This window comes from Pocillopora verrucosa, chromosome 6 (assembly GCF_036669915.1).
Source record: "Pocillopora verrucosa isolate sample1 chromosome 6, ASM3666991v2, whole genome shotgun sequence".
Lineage (NCBI taxonomy): Eukaryota > Metazoa > Cnidaria > Anthozoa > Scleractinia > Pocilloporidae > Pocillopora > Pocillopora verrucosa.
In genome coordinates, this window is record NC_089317.1 from 19,623,861 (window position 1) to 19,641,298 (window position 17,438).

The 17,438-nt window shown below is 35.3% G+C and overlaps 1 protein-coding gene across 8 annotated transcripts in view; it reads right to left on the minus strand.

Annotated features, from left to right (window-relative positions):
• Positions 1-17,020, minus strand: part of LOC131793978 (rho guanine nucleotide exchange factor 7) — a 32,539-nt gene extending 15,519 nt beyond the window's left edge. For 6 of the 8 annotated variants that reach the window (XM_059111518.2, XM_059111509.2, XM_059111474.2 and 3 more), the window contains exons 1-23: positions 16,755-17,020; positions 16,554-16,646; positions 16,328-16,412; positions 14,172-14,269; positions 13,257-13,331; positions 12,443-12,481; positions 11,513-11,597; positions 10,833-10,921; positions 10,666-10,716; positions 10,329-10,372; positions 9,861-9,956; positions 9,097-9,151; positions 8,516-8,583; positions 8,005-8,083; positions 7,024-7,083; positions 6,360-6,419; positions 5,339-5,419; positions 4,269-4,331; positions 3,017-3,103; positions 2,473-2,551; positions 1,537-1,811; positions 597-770; positions 298-358 (exon numbers count right to left, since the gene is read on the minus strand). In XM_059111518.2, the coding sequence (XP_058967501.1) occupies positions 298-358; positions 597-770; positions 1,537-1,811; positions 2,473-2,551; positions 3,017-3,103; positions 4,269-4,331; positions 5,339-5,419; positions 6,360-6,419; positions 7,024-7,083; positions 8,005-8,083; positions 8,516-8,583; positions 9,097-9,151; positions 9,861-9,956; positions 10,329-10,372; positions 10,666-10,716; positions 10,833-10,921; positions 11,513-11,597; positions 12,443-12,481; positions 13,257-13,331; positions 14,172-14,269; positions 16,328-16,412; positions 16,554-16,646; positions 16,755-16,925 (2,068 nt within the window). In that variant the 5' untranslated portion in view covers positions 16,926-17,020. Of the gene's footprint in view, positions 1-297; positions 359-596; positions 771-1,536; positions 1,812-2,472; positions 2,552-3,016; positions 3,104-4,268; positions 4,332-5,338; positions 5,420-6,359; positions 6,420-7,023; positions 7,084-8,004; positions 8,084-8,515; positions 8,584-9,096; positions 9,152-9,860; positions 9,957-10,328; positions 10,373-10,665; positions 10,717-10,832; positions 10,922-11,512; positions 11,598-12,442; positions 12,482-13,256; positions 13,332-14,171; positions 14,270-16,012; positions 16,182-16,327; positions 16,413-16,553; positions 16,647-16,754 lie in introns of those variants that run through there. The other 2 variants (XM_059111486.2, XM_059111526.2) reach the window with 2 other exon arrangements.
• Positions 17,021-17,438: the final 418 nt, after the last annotated feature.

Genomic DNA, 17,438 nt, shown 5'->3' on the forward strand with positions numbered 1-17,438 from the left:
TTAATGTGAAATCTGATTTCCAATGGGATGGCTTTAGAAGAAAATTGAGTACAATAATTGTAAATAGAATTATTCTCTTTGTCTACAATTTGATAATTGGAAGCTCTAAAAGTAAAAGAGAAAATTATCTGTAAAAGGCTTTTGAACAAAGGAGTAGAGAAACCGGGATAAAAATTTAACCCTAGATTGGCACACATCCGCATTTGAACAACTGGGCAGTGAAGTTGAAAGTAGATAACCAGTCATGATGCAAGTGTCTGAGGTGAGCTGAACATTCTATCCAATTCTCTGACTTACCCTGTTTCTTTCTTGATGAATAAAGCAGGCCCCTCATAGATCGATGTGCTGTAGATGTATCCTAAAAAAAAAAAATTAGAATTTACTTCCTAACAAGTTGTTCACAAATTCCTGTACAGGAAAGAAAGAAATTTGCCTTTTAGGCTCAATTGGTAATGGCCCCCAACTGGTATCTGCAAGGCACAAGTTAAAATAATGGTGAAGCCTGAAAAAGTTTCAGGCTTCTCTTCCTGAAAAGGTTGATGTAACAATTACTGACTTCTTACTAAGTTATAAAATTTTTTGTTTCAGTATATTACCTCCTTAGCGATCAGTGCATATGCTGGTCTCAGGGGTGGAGTGGGTCTAAGCCTGGTGAAATCCCAGCGTCCTTTTCTGTTTGGACTGTGAGGGGCTGAGCTGAATGCAGTCAAGTCAGTAGCTACCGAATGTGACGTCGATACAGAACGGAACTTGGAACCATCACTAGAAGACTTCATATAAATAAGCACAATAAATTAGCATTATAGACAAAGTGTTGAGATGAAGAAAGCTGAAGATTACCTAAAGATTTCACTTTAAGGAACTACAGGATTGCTGTAATATCATTCATAGAGTTGAAAAAAGGTTTCTCAGAGGTCAGAGAGCTATTTAAAGGCAATTTTTCCTTCTTTTTCAGTGGCCAAACAGAACACATGATTTACTTTATCTTTTAAACACTTGCATATTATAAACTGAGCTTGAATCAAAACAATGTTAACTCCCATTTGGAAAACAGATCTGTTTCTTAATCAACTGAACAGGGTTTAATTTGGTATATTTAAAAAAATTGGAATTATGCTAAGTCTGTAGATACTGAAGCTGAACACCAAGTCTACTGTTCAGCATTAAGCATTCTCCTTTGCAGACAGTAACTGGTAAAATTCACTCTCTGTAGTACCACTTGGTACCATCTAAAATTGCTTGGAATTCCTGAAAATTCAAAAGGTAAAAGGATTGCTCTACAGGTTTGCACATTTCCTTTACATATTGTGCTTAAAATAAGGTAGAACACTTAAAAAAAAGCAACATAAATTGTAATAGACTGAAAAATGCAGGAAAAGGAAATTCAGAGTCTCGACCTTCAAAATCTCTCTGGAAGACCTACACCTCCATTGGAGAAGGAGGCCCTCCCACCTTCAAAGCTACCTACGAGCTATTCTTCAATACCCATTTGGACCAAATATTCTTGAAACTACTGAGGGTGTCATTAATTGTTACCTGTGAGTGTACACCAGAGGTGCTTATAGAACCCTTGGGTGTGGCTGAATTTGGTGGTGATCCAATAGAGTCACTTCGGGGAGGGCTCGACTTTGAATAAGTTCTTTCTGACAGTGACCCTGGATTTCTCTCCACCCATGGAGATGGTGAAGTCACACTGCCTTTCTCTGAGTGTTGCCGAATCCTTGAACTTTGCCCTGGCGGCTGAAATGCATCAAGCCAGGCATTCTTCTCATGAGGATGGTTTGTAGAAAGCTTCATGACATCTCCATTGACTATAAGGTCAACAACAAAGGTGTGTCAATAATTTTACCTCTCATAACTTTTAGCTCTGTGATGGAGGCCACTTCAATGGGTTTTCTCTACTCCCTTACTCATTTGTAAAATTCATCTGATAATTTCAGAATTTTGCCACCAATTAAATACAAAATGTAACACACACAGGCAGCATCCAGTCTTCCTTTAAATCTGTGTTTTCCATCGATTAAACTAAATTTAATTGTGGTCTCAACACCATTATCCTGACAGAAGAATGGTTGAACAATAGAACTATAAATTCAATTTGTAGCAGCAATGACTACAATAAGCAGCCCAAGAGCTTTACTTCTCTGATGTCACAAAGAACAACCCAAACCAAACAAACTCTGGTGTCCAAAAATCAATAATGGATGCCACGGCCACAACAATATAATTGCAAGATTCTGGTCTAAGAGACTAATCTATTCAGTTTAATTCTACCTCAGAGATAGCACTTGCCTTTTATCTCAAAAGCATTCAGAATGCCTTCTTTAATATCACAAAGAACAACCCAAAACAAACAAACTCTGGTGTCCAAAAATCAGTGGTGGATGCCATGGCTACAACAATATAACTTCAAGATTCTGGTGTAAGAGACTAATCTTTTCAGTTTAATTCTACCTCAGAGATTACACTTGCCTTTTATCTCAAAAGCATTCAGAATGCCTTCTGAATCTTCTAGTGAACGTATGGTTAAGTCTGATAGGCCATACTTTTTCTGAAAAAAAAAAAAAATTATTTTTAGTAAGTGCAATATTAGCTTTTGATCCCTAAGAGTACCAAGCATCTAATTTCTCCTTACAATATCACCCCTAAATTCCACATTAAGGTCACAAGAATAAAAGCAATGATCATCAGTTAAACAAGGTCTGGTTGTTAAAGAAATTCTCGTTGTCAGCACCTAAAGAAATGTATGGACAGCCATATAGAGAATATGCATGCTGATGATAGGGTGTGAAAGGTTAATAAAGGAAAAGATAACAGGTGATAGGGATTACGATTCATCAATCAAACTGATTAGGTGCTATGATTAAAAATAAATGTGATGCTAAAATTTGACATCAAAAGAAATTAAAGGGGATTAGTAACAAGAACTATCACTATTCTACTTGAGAATAACACAAGCACAAAGGCAAGTGAATAAAAATTAGCTTTTTCCCACTACAAGAAAAAAAAAACTCACCTCAAATTTATAGCCACATGCATTGGCATTTACTGATAGGATAATCATACAGTTTGGGAACAGCAGAAAGGATCTCTCTCTGACCTCCTGTGTAACACATCAATGAGCAAAATATGTGAGGTCCTGTTGTTGATATTGCAAGGTTAATATTGATAAGTGGAATTATCATCACAAAACAACACGCTGACAAGGTTGAGATCTCAAAGAAAACACTGTGGTCACGCTATCTCATATCAAGTACCCTAAGTTGATCTTTTTAACATAACAAGCCTTCCTCCAGCTGTCACTAAATGCTTGCAACAAGCAGATACCCAGGTTTACTCATTATAATAAAAACATAATGAATTACTTACTCAGCCTGATATTTGTAATATAAACCTTTTTTCTAAAGAGTTTTCATGAAATATAGAAACAAATGACCCAAAACATAATTAAAAAGTGGTAAGCTACATAGTTTTAATTCAATAATACTTGAAATTGAAAACCACTGTTATTGAGATAGACAGGAAATGGTGACAAAAGAATCAAATAAACTGTTGACTTCAACCGGTACTTGAAACAATATGGAAGAATGCTACAAATGCAGGCACCATTCAGAAGAGATGTTAAAAGGCTAGAAGTATAGAGTCTACTGTTGTAACTTGCGGACAGGTCTGGCACATATGGCAAATGGATTTATATCCTGTAGGATGATTGTCTTTTCAAGTGAACTAACCCTCATTAGATTACATATATGCCACCTTTAACATGTAAAATTCAAATTCAAAATAAGTGTAATTTTCAATATTGTTTAAGCTTGAATTTTCTTATCAATTTCATAGTGAACAGATCGTTCTAAAATGTGACCTATGGGCTACTCAGAATGAAAATAACATCTTAAAAAAGGAAAAAACCTGAAAGGACTTGTAAATACGTGACAACAAGAATAGAAAGAGCCCATTTAAAAATAGTAGTGCTATAACTGAGGGAATTAGTTAAATTAATATATACATTTGCATGAAGCTAAAGTATAACTTCTTTGGTGAAGACAAACCACACACTAATATGACAGTCCTCTAAATTCTTATCATCTGGCAATTCCTTAACCAGACAATTCTGTTGCCCAGTAACACTAAAACAATAATATAAATTGTGTTATATATGATCCAAATGTCATCCAGGTTAGGAAATAATAATAGACTTCCATTAATCATCCTTTGGGCTTTCAGATGAACTTACAGCATAACAAAAACTTTAATTTATTGTGCCTTACCCCATTTTCTCCATGTATCAAAAACTGTGACATCAAAATGAGGTCCCCCTGTTTGCTTATGTCCTGAAAAACATTTATGTTAATTAATAAAATGTTAATTAGTTAATATCACACTTTTATCAAGATGATTTGATGTGGGTTCCAATTGGTTTAACCAGGCATGAAGTAAGTACATAACTTAGACAATGAATTAACACTGCTGTATTAAATCCATCAAACAGCACAGTTTTAATAATCAGGTAATAAAATTCTCTTGTGAAATAAGAAAATGAATGATTTTCTTTATTGAGTAACAGAGCAGGTGTATGGCAGTGAGGAACGAGTATGAATTTGTTACAATCTGAGCATTTTGGAATCATAAAAAGTACTCTGAAAGTAATTATGCTTAGAAGACTAATAAAACTGCAGAAAATTTGAAGAGAAATGTTAACCTCTCTTCAATACTGAGGAACTCTGACATGCATGGTATGTATGTTCCTTGTTATTAAACATTTCAGTTTCACTAGAGCTCCAGAATAAAACTCAAAATTTAAGCCTTACAGTTAAAGTTATTATACCTAATCAACAAAAGTTATGACAGATCTTGGTCAAAAGGGTTCACAAGACACACTTACACATGCACAGAGTTTGAACTTATTTATACATGTATTGAACATGAATAAGATAGAATGGAAGGTTTGGTGGTATAAACATGAACATCAAGAAAAACCATACCTCACACAAATTAAGTTAAATTGATATATTACATTACATACAAGAGCAATGTTCTCATTGATGTAAATGAATGTTTGTCAAACAGGGAGATAAAATATCTCTATTTTATCAAGTAATAAGTCCATGATCTTGTGTTTTTGACAATAAAAATCTGCGATAAAATATTATAAAGCATGACACGACGTTTCGACTTTTCCAGAATGTCATTATCAAGTAAACTAAAATAATAAAATCGAGTATATATATAATGAAGCGGTGAATAAATTACAAAGCGTTAAAAGTTAAACAAGAGTTTGGCCCTAATGGAATCGCTCTGGGTGTTTAAATCTTGTGTTTTCTCCTCAATATCACTTTACCTCTTCTTCCCATCCCTCTATAGTTCCTGTAAGCATTTCTAACTCTGTTTCTTTTCGTTTTCTAGTTTCATGGCAGCTGGTCTGAAATGGAAGGAAATTGCCTGTATTTACAGCACAGCCGCGAGGCAAAAGTCGCATTATCAACATCATCAACTGTGGAGTGTCTTGTGACACTAGACACTTCAACCCCAAACAAACTTTAGTGTTGCAAATTCACAAGTATTCTGTAAGTCTTCAAGATATCAAACAATACCATAGTGACAGTCATACGGGCAATGACAAGTATGGTATTAAGAACTTAAGTGATTATGGGTTAATCTCCCAAAGGGGAAGGGTGACATTGTGACATGAGATCGGATTACCAATGCAGAAACAATCATGGCAGTTATTTACAATTATGGCAAACCAGCCAAACCCAAATGTTCTCAAAACATGCTTTATTAGGGTCTTCATTAAGACATTTTCAGTATTACCACACAAGTTGCCATTTCTTGAATTCATGCCAGCACAGAAAGAGTCATTTATTAGCAAAATCAAACAAAAAAGCATGAATGAGGGTTCAGCATCAAAAAAAAAATTTCCATCTGTAAAAGAATGAGATAACACTGAAATGTGTTGAGCTAATGTTTTTCAAGTTTGCCCCAACATAGTCTCTGCTTTTAGTCTTGTCAACTTCTGCCTAATTGTGCTCATTTTGTAGCTTCTGTGTCCTGAATTTGTTTCCTTGTCAAAGATTCACCCTCCAAACTACCAAACATAATTAACATGTAACCTGTCCTCACAACTGCAATTTCAAAACATTATCCAGCATGCAAGTGGTGAGGAAGGACAGATTTTCACATATGTTTTTTGTCATAATGATAAATATTTTAATTCTTCTAGCTAAATGACAAAGAAATTAGCAGAGAATTACAAATCAGATAATAAGATCTCATATGTAGCCCATTTCAAAAACCAGCTGGCTATTGCTGTGAATATATTTACAGCTAAATTTATATGGCCTAGTGCTACTAATACTCACAGTCAAGTTCTGAAACACAGCAATGGCCTTTTTAGTATCCAGTTCATCTACATGTCCCTCCTTTGAAAAGAAAAGCAATCAGAGTAAAATTCCTAGTCATGTTTCCAAAAATAAAATTAATCATGAACTTAAAAATAACTGTCCAGAATCTTCCATTGATTTAAAAAAGGTTGCCATAATAATTCTTTGACAATCAATGGAAAAAAACAATAGGATTTCCTTCTGAAAGAAACACATGCTTGATCTTAAAAAAATAAATAATCCAAATTAAATAACTAAAAAAGAATAACATTGGTAATTCTGGTTATATTTTGTCAACCAGAGTCTCCTATGACATAAAACCTACAAAAATAATTCCAGGGGTAAAATAAGGAAAAAAAATTGGAGATGCATTTCAAAACTATTCTTTTTGAATTAAAATTAAATAAATATGAACCTTCCACCCTTCCATTCCACAGCCAGGGTGCTATTGTGAAAAAGATTTTTACCTAATTTTGATGATGTAATAAATCTTTGTTTCACTTCAGATATAAGGATTATTGAGCTGTTTCTTTACAAAATTCTTCTGCAATCTCTTACTGAACAAAAACCCTGTCCTGTGATCTGCAGCAATACTTTCACCTGACAATGTTAATACTAATAGCATTTGTTGTAAACCCATTACCTCAAGATGGCGCTCCAGTTCTTTCATATGATTTGGGTACTTGCCAAGATGTCTAAAAGGCTGATGATAAATAAATCACCTCAATTTATTTTGATGCATAGAGGGTGAAAAAATTGTTTGTAATTAATATTAATTAACAAATCACAGCACAATAAAAGTTCAATATTATAATCTTTGGTTCACAGTATTTGTCTTTTTGGTTTTAAAACACACAGCCAAATTTTCAAATATGGTTTATTTTGTCAGGGAGAACACAAGGAAAGTCAGTTTTAAAGCAAAATTAATGAAGACTAATTTTATCAAGTGATGCATTGGAATTTTTAATCAAAAAAGAGGGATTTTGGTTTAAATCGTCTGATAAGAATCGAAACAATGACCTTTTAGGTTAAAATAACAACAGCTTTATAACTGTGAGAAAATGAAAAAAAACAAGGCAGCCATGTGAATAATTAAGATCCATAAAAACTGAAAGTTAACTAATTTAAAAGAGAAACTGGAATTTTCTGAGAAAAAAAAACATTAAAATTGGATACTTTAAACAAGAAACTGTTGACGCTAACAATAATCTTTCTTGTCTAATGCCACACCACTTAATCCTCAATGATAAAAATGTTAATAATAAAACCAACAACAACAATGATAATAGTAATTATAACAATGATAATAACAATGACAATTTTTTTTTCCTGGGCTGGTGGGTCAAAAAATTAAGTTGTGTAGTTACAGAAACTTGTAAATTAAATTCCAATTCTGGTGGTCAGTCTACTGTTTTCAAATCAAGCATTAATTCATACAAAATTTTCTTTAAAAATTCATTTTTTCAATTTGCCAACTTGAAGCAAGACAGTGTAAGTCAGCTGCAATAAATCAAACTTAAAGCTATTTTCCTTGAGGTATGAATTTCTCACACATCTCAAACTGCTTTTCATTTCCCTCAAGACAGTGTTATTAAGTGAAGTTCCACCATAAATTTGAACTCACATTGCTGAGGCTTGTCGTCAAAGTTAGTATTCCAGGTGCTGGTGCTCCTTTGCTTTCAATAAAGGCTGATAGCTCATCACTGCAAAGCAGTAAACAACAGTCAAAACTTTATTAAGCTTCCAACATTTTAGGGCCATGGTTTTACACTAGCAGGGAACCTTGAGTATTTTCTATGAAAGGGTTGTTTTCATTAAATAAATGTCCTTCCACAACTAACTTTTGGCCCCCTTGACACTGTTCAGAAAATAAATGTTTAGATGAAAGATGGACCAAATTTCAAGATGGTTTAGAACACAGTTTTGTTAAACAATGGCAAAACTTAGTTTACATAACCTGCCCTTAGAGTTCAAATGATGTCCCAGCCTGACCAGTCTTGGAAATACCAAGACAAAGATGGACTGTTTAATGACTTTATCAGTTCATCTTGCCAGAATAATGTTTGACGCATTTAATGTTCGATTGAACAATAATACCTATGTATAAAAGTATTAACTGAACTGTTTAAAGTTACCTGTATTTTGTTAAGACCTCAACTGCTCTAGGGTGGTTTGCACAATACATCAGATACAATTCCTTCATCTGTTATTTTGGAAAGTAAACGAATAAAAACAATGTTAACAATCCTTATCTGAAATTGCATGTACCCCAATACTGAATAAAATACATCACTTTAAAAGGATTGTTATGGCTAACAGACAGGGACCATCTAGGGTCTTGCTTAAGGTTAGCCCCTTTACACCCTAATATCAGTATGCATACTCTCTATACTGCTCTCTGTAAATTTCCTGAGGTGCTGACAAGGAGAATTTGTCTAATCAGCCAAGAGCTTCTTTAGTCTGTGATCATCTCCTTTATTCTTGTATGTGTGCGGTTAAAGGGTTAAAATCCACAAAGGAAGTAGAAAATCATGTATGTCAAGACAAAAAACAGACTTCACACAAAATATTTGGGTGGGTCTATGCAGTAGCAGGAAGGAGGAAATGAATGAACTTGTGTCATCCTGCTTTGAACCTAAACCAGAGCTGAGATCAGAAACAGGCAATCCCACAAAAAAACCGTTCAAAAGCAAAAACTGTTGTTGACTCTGCTTACCTGAGGAGCAATCTGCAAGTAGCTAGCCCCCATTCTTTGTTGAGGTAAGGCAAGTCTGAGGCAAAGCAAATAAAAAAATAAATAGTAATGGATAGTAAAACATTAATTCCTGATTGAGTAGATATTATTAATATGTAATCATACTATTTTTCTTGTGAAAATTAGAGTAAATAAGCACTTGTAAATTTCTCTTTGGACTAAAAAATTCAACTTGCCCTTTGGGTTTGTGCAATATTGTTGGTCATTGGAAAAAATTACCCTTGATTATTCCATCAAAATTGCACCAGAAATTATGTGATTATCTGAGCAAATATCCATGGAAACTCAATGTTACACCAAGATTACAAATCTAACTTCTGACTAATACATCTTCCAATTCTTTCTAACTTTTCCTAGGATAATGTTTTAATTTTGAGAGGAGAGATTGAATTTAACTAACTTCTGATAGTTCAAGAGTTGACCCCTTGACTCCCAACATCGGATCATTAATTCTCCTCTTTAGCTACTACACATTTCCTGGCTAATTAGTCACAAGAATTTATTGTTAGATCAAGATGACAACTTATACCCAACAACTTTGAGTATTCTCATTACCTGTTTGCTGAATAATTTATAGATATTGCAGGGAGAATTTACACCTTAATCAGTTCTGGGAGTTTAAGGGTTTAGCTGACCAGAGGCCAACCCCACCACTGGGAGAAACTTATTCCTAACCAGGGTATAGAGGGTATGATGACCCATATAAAACAAAATTAATTTCTTACTGTGCACATTCATCCATAATATTGAAAAACATCTGCTGAAACTGGACGATCTCCTCAAAGTTTCCTGCAAGAACCTTCATGTCTTGTGCTGGTAATCTTTTGTTTAAATAAGAGAAAAATGAACATCAACAATTTAGGATTCAACAAGCTACATCATTTTATCATGGGCCATTTTTCACGCCTTTAATACCAAGGAATTGCTGTTGTTTTGGTGAAATGTATTCATGGACAACATGACAGCTGAGGTGGTTATGGAGAAGTTGTTTGATAAGTGTGCTTAACCCTTGTTAGAGAATTACAATGTAAGCAATGCTCCTCTAAGTAAATGTGTGGTTTCATGTAAAAATACAGTTTTATCTCCTGTTAATAAGCTACCATTGTAATGCCTAACAAGAGCTGTTATAATAAATAGTATAATTATAATTATAAATACTTTAATTAACCACATGATACAATACGCAAACTTACGTGTTTGAAGCCTGTAAGGGTTTTAAGTAATTTTGTAATAAAGCCTGTAAACAAAAATGCGATCATCCAAGCTTAGGAGAATTCAAAAACATTGTCAAAAATTAATTACCAAACAGTATCACAGTGTGACTTCTTTTTCTTGGATCACTTCAACTACACATAACTAATTTTAAAAATACTGATTACCAACAGCATAACATGTCTAATTTGTTGCAACCCCATAGTAGTCACCATCCAAATTTAAGAAATTTCATAATTTTCATCTTCATAATGTTAACCATGTACATTTTTGAATGTAAACTAGATGACAAAAAAATAGTTGATGATGGAAACTTACCTGTAGTTCACTAACATGAGCTCTCTCAGTGTCCAATATGTTTTGAACAACCTGTGTGAGACATAAGAGAAATGAACACAGAAATAGAATTATGTTTGGAAAAAAAGAAATAATAAAACAGATAATGAGTAAAAGCACAAGTATGGTAAAATAAATGAGATTCTCACCAAGTTATGGTAGACCCTTGCACTTTCCCTTCTGCTTGTTGATGATGATGATGATGGCTGGGGAGTTACTGGTGTTGTAGGTTCAGGACCTGGATGTGAATGAAGAAATATTTTTTAATCATTAAATGCATTTAATAATATATAACCACAAGTCAGTTGTGAGGATTGCTGAGATCCATCTGCATGGACTCAAAATGAAAGGGTCCAGTGCCATCAATATGCATATTCTCCATACAGTTTTCAATTTATTTCCTATTTTACTAGCAAGGAGAATTTGACCAATAAACAAGAGCTTCTTTAGTTGGTGATCATTAAATTAATTCTCATGACTTTAGAGTTTGATTCAGCAGTAATACTGTTAAGAGAAACTACATGTAGAAACTGGTCTCTCCTAGAGGTTCTTAATAAAAGGATAAGAGGAGTCAGTCATAAGATAGTTTAGTCAAAAATACTTTTTGCACAAAGAGTCTCTTCACCCTCTTGATAACAAATGGATACCAATTGACTTTCAGAGAAATATGAAAATGTGGCAAACCAGGAATGAAATGCTATCTTGTCTCATCTCCTTAATTTGGTTTTACCCATCCCGTTTCAGGATGAGTGGAAATGCCTTTCATGTATCTTAAACCTAGAGGGTTAAGAGTGTAGGCACCCATAATAATAAGGTGAGCCACACTTACTTGCTGATATTTCTTTCACATAGTTGCTAGGAAACCATCCAACTTTGCCATTTAGGGTTCCTTCCCACCATCCTCCATCTACAGCCTGCAAGGAAACAGGATACAACAGGCACAAGGCTCGTTACAGATGATAACATACAACAGCATGGGACAATGAAGAAATCTGGAGTACTCATGAGCAGTCCCACCTCAGACCTACATGTATGAATTTTGTGCTGTCATGCCCTACCACTGAGCCACAAAGACTCTATAGTGAGATAGGTTGTTATAAGGTTCATATGTGACAGGTGTCCTGAGTACTGCATTAGATGCACAAAGGGAATAAGAAAGATGGTAAAATTTTGAGCTTGGTAATGAAATAGACAAAAACTTAAGTCTGTACTCAAACCAAGAGGCCTGCCCAACCAGAGCAATTTCCTTAGCGTGAAGCAACTAAGAGTATCACTACTCCCCCCTAGATGGGATCTTAGTCAATTACAAAGTTACCCCTGGCATTTTATCAGGCTTCCCTGACAATTTGCTGCTACCTATTTATACGCCTGTTCAAAGTGGGATTAGTGCTAACCCAGGAATAAATTGTTATCCAGGTTTCTTCATCCCTTTGTTCAAAAGCCATTTCTGGATATTTTTTTTAACCTTTTGTGCATCCAATCATCAATTTGTAGACAAAAGGAATGCTAATGAATCTTATTTTTAAGTTTCCAAATATGAATTAGATTGTAGGAGATTTTTGCAAGTGTTACAAGCCTAAAGATAAAGTACAGGGGATCTGAAACCACTGCAAATAACCAAGTAGATGGTCACTCTTGTAAAATCTAGCCTCAGTCTCAATATTATAAAAATAACACTTAAAAAAGTGAAGTATCATTAATTTTAAACTTAAATATACAAAATAATTTTAATTAGATCAATGACTGTCTTATTACCAACCTTAGTGACTTCCAGAATATCTCCTCTCTCAAAACAGAGCTGGGAAAAAATGAGAATATTTAAACTATGATCACCTACTACAGCTACAACTGAAGAATTGTGCAGAAAGAGGACCCAATTGACTTTTGATCCAACAATTACTTCTCCCTCTGCTTCACAAGTGAATAAAAAAATATGTACATGTATGTACAGTATTTAGGAAAAGAGGGGAGGTAAGTTTTGAGCCAGAAATAGAGAAAGATGTTCTTCGTCGTCATGAGCCTTGGACAAAGAAAAAATTCTGAGTTCCCAAGAGAAATTGAACCTCAGACCTTCAGATTCCACATTTGCATGCTCTACCACTGAGCCACAGGGACTCTATGGTGCCCCAGGCCCATGAGCCACAGGGACTCTATGGTGAGCCAGGCCCATGAGCCACAGGGACTCTATGGTGAGCCAGGTCGATTGCAAAGTTCATACTTGACACACGTCCTGCATACTGCTAGGATCAGCGATATCAATAGCATCATATTTTGTGATAACATTGCAATGTAATGTATGTAATTGACCACCATTCCAATGGAGCCTTCCATGGCCAAAATGAATGAATGAATAAACATAGTGTTTAAAAGTCACAATTGGCAGGAGACAGACCAGTTGGCTTTGAACAAAGTGCAGCCAAAGGAGTTGAACTCCAGGCAATCACAAACAAATACAGAGAGTAGCACAGCAGAGGGCTTGAACACAACCACACTGTCTTCATGAAATGCCACAACCTGCACAACTGGGTCAGCCCCCTTTAAAATACATTTATTTCATGTTAATTCTCTCCCACCTCATCTTCATCTCTTCCATTGAATGGAAAGGCTGCTTTTACAAGGTGGATATCAACTCCATAATCTGTCATTTCCTAGGTCAAATAGAAACACTTTCAGAATGCCCCTTTAAGATTATCCCCAGTTCCTATGCATGGCCCACTTGTTAAACTACACATTCATATACAAAATATGGTTTTTAGACTGGACTAGATAAAGATGTCTAGGTTCATTTACTAGTGGTACTCTTGGGCAGGACACTTTACTCTGCTAGTGCATCTCTATTCCAGAAAATATATGTATGTTATTCACCAGCCAGGAGGTCAGTACTGGGTAAATACTGTGCCTGAGGTCTTGGATACCACCCAAGGCCATATGCAAGACAGAGGGCACAGTTTTGCCAATTGATACTGACCGACCTAGGCTGGTGAATAACTTTTTTTTTCTAGAGCAAAAGAAATGTTTTCCAAAAGAACCTGAATGACTTAGGGCTGTAATTACCACAAGATCCTCCAGAAATGGAAATATTTTTTTATAAGTATCTGTCATGATCTGACAGAAGAAGCCTGCGCATACTTTGAAAAAACATAAGCAATGGTTTGGCGAGCAAATAAGTTAAAAATTTGCTCAGAGTTTAACAACAAACAAATTATTTTGGAGAATTCAGATACTATCTGAATGAAAGTTCTATTTATTAATGTAACTGATAACTGCAAATACCCTTTTTTACCTGATTTTTACTAGGGCAAGCTCTCAGTGCATTGGATCGCTAATGCTTGTAAGATTATGTAAAACTAAGTTACATTTTCAAAGGTACTTAAAAAAGCTTAAAAACAACTAGTAAAAGGTTAAATATCTCTGGCTTGTGTTGGACCATTACTACACTCACAAAAAAATATGTATCAATTGTAATCACTCATCCTCTCTGTACTTACAAGGTGTCTTGTGTCGTCAACAACTTCTTTTTCTGACTCTTGTGCTGAATCAATAGTGGTTACTTCATGATGAGTAAACTGCTTTCCCATGCCATATCCTGTATAAAGTAACATAAAAAATGGTTAAAAGGGTCATTTCTCACAGTTTATTAGACCTCTTTGACAATGCCATTCTTCTAAGATTTTTCCAAACATTTTTTCACTATTGACAAAAATAAACTTATTTTTTGGTTTCTGTATGGTATGCACTAAAACAATATTAACCTCTGTGTAGGTGAAAATGGTGGCTTTTTACCTCCACTTTGTTGAATAATTGTTCAGCAATGAAGATTGAAGAACTGTTTTTCTCTGTTCAGTAAGAATCTTATATAAACACTTCTTTGTTTGTGTGTCACAATAAAAACTTCTGGATCACCAGCAATTGCGTCACCCCCATTAAGATTGTTTTTTTTTCATCAACCAAAGTAATTCATTTTGGCCTACCTAAATAGGTATTACCTTTCCTACAAGTATAGGGCTGAAGCTGAAGAGGGGCTAATGCTTGAAACAACTTACATTATCAATTTCAAAATTTAACTGATGATTTTAAATGATTAAAGGGGGTAAGTTTCTAAAGAAACTGTTGTGCTACTTCCTGGAGGGAGTATAACAAGATAACTTTGAATTTATCAACTGAGTTGATAATGTAAATTGGCTACCATAAAGATTATCAAAGCTGATGTTTTAAGCATTAGCCCTTGGTCAGAGCAAGGGGCTAACGCTCCTGAAAACCAAAGTTATCTTGATGATGTTAAAGTTGTCTTGATATAATACCAAATTCTCATATCAAAAAGAAAATGCTGGGGATTAGCCAAGGACAATTCTCTATCAAGTCCACATCACACACATCACATACTAAAACAATGTTGGGTAAGAGTGCTGGCAGTAAACTTCAATTGTACAGAATGAGATATACCTCAAGTTCTTTTGTTCAGAACAATAGACGACCACGTTAAATTTATGAGTTAGCTGAGTGGAAAGGTTCAAAAATTATTTTGTTGTCAATTCCTAATAGCTATCTAAAGATCACTGAAGAATTATGAAAAGTGAGTGATAAAATCTGATGTGTAACCACGGAAGACAAGTGTGCAGTATCGATAATATTTTTCTTTGGTCAACTTACGAAGTGTAGCCTTGACTTTCCGAAGCATAGAAGTAAACTTTTCCCTATGGATAAATCGCTGTAGGCTTTCACGTTGATTTGCAGATGACGAATTGAATTCAAACATCGATCAAGGTTTTAAAAAGCTTGTGTCAAAATGAAATACTGAATCAAGTGTGTTGGAAGGTTCAGTCAATTTTACTTCCCATTCATGCACGAGTATTAATATGTATATGAAATTCAAAACTTCTTCTGTCGCAAAACAAAAGCGTAATTACCAAATACGGATTTTCCTTGAATATCAGTTCACTTCCTTTGGGAAAATCATGAGAGTTTGACAAATTCACGATCGCTCGACGTAAAAAGTAGTGAATCTCAAGCTTGAAAATTGTTCACGCCTCATCATATCACGTATTTCGAAACAAGTTACCTTTGCAATCAGCAAAGGTAACTATTCGTCTATAGTCAACCCTATTACTTCTTCCTGTTACAAAATCGTGAAAAGCCAACTGTTGTTTGCCAGTGGAACAAAAACTCGATTATAAATACAATAAATAAGTACTAAAATATCGCTTCAATTCACTTTGCAAGTAGAACACTGAAAGGTAAGCACGTCATACCCCTAACTGTCATAATTTATGGCAGTAAAACCCAAGCCTTGACGCCAAACAACAGTAAACAAGTGTGTGCTCGTGCCTACCTTTGAGAAAATTCGCGAACAACCACAACAGATCAAACTGATCCAAAAGTTTGAGCGTGCGAGGCGGACAAGGAACCCCGTAGCTTTCATGCAACAACAAACAGGAACCAATCTCTATAAACACGCTCTAAAAGCTAGTTGTACAAATCTATCAGTTTCGAATCAGAATTTATGCTGAGAGCTGAACCTAATGTCACGATCGAGCGCTTTGTTCGTACATAGCACATGACAATCAATCAATGAAAGTTGTCAGAAAATATATTTAGCCTTAGGGAGAGTCTGAGTGAGAGAGAGATAACTTTACAGATCACGTACCGTTGGCCACATTTTCAAGGCAGTCAAGAGTCCGTAGAACACGAAGGAACCCTTCTTCAGAGTCGAGATCGTTCGGAGTGAAAATCTATACACACAAAAACATGGCGTATGTTAATTTCGACTTGCTGAGCGTGCTCAGAGAGGGCATGAAATTTTAATATCGGAACGCTGATGTTTATTTAAAATAGTCATAATGTGAGGAAATTATTCATTTTCGGTATCAAACCTCGTTGTCTTTCAGTTGCAGATCTTGGCAGGCGATCAGAAATGAGCTGAAGTTCTCCAAGCGCTCCTCTTCGGAAAGTGGTTCCTGGTAGATCTACGACGAGAACGACCAGCGGAAAAATTGTGAAATTGACCACACTCATTTACATGACAAAATACCGAAACAGATCTCATTGCTGTTGATAAATAGTCCCTCTCTCACCTTGTTTATTGTCCCTGGCTTCAACCGATTCACCAAACGGCAGAGTATTGAGCCGTCTTTCAAAATATCCCGCAGATAGCTGTCAAACTCATGATCGGCAGCTTTTTGCCGCTGTTCCAAAAGACCCAAAGCGACAAACCAGCTCCCGATTTCGCGCGGTTTAAGCCGCATATTTTTTTAAACTTCGCCGATCAGGGGTTCGAAATCTGCACAGCGACTACAGCGCTGAGAAAAATAAACCCTCACCCACCGAGCCTGAGGTGGTTTGACCAGAGGGGTGTAACGACACACCTCGCTAATAATTATGCTATCCGGGATTAAGAAACAGGCATCATTCAGGTTACGCGCCAAATATTTTGTAATTGTTCAAAAATAATACTTGGGACGAAAATCTGTACTATTAAGTGACTACAAATCAAAGTAAATATCTCCTGATTTTAATGGTTTCAACAATGGATTTAAGTTGTTATAGCGATGACTTCTCCGTCTTCAACAAATCACGGATAATCGGAGATATACAAACTCAGACAGGTTTTACGCGCGGGAAGTTTTAAAACCGCGATTTCCGGTTCGTGACAAAAGTCGATTACAAATCCTCTTTGTGCATGAATTGTACGAAAAGCTTCATTTTTCACCAAATGACTGATCGCCAAAGTTTTACAAAAACATGGAAACAGAACATAC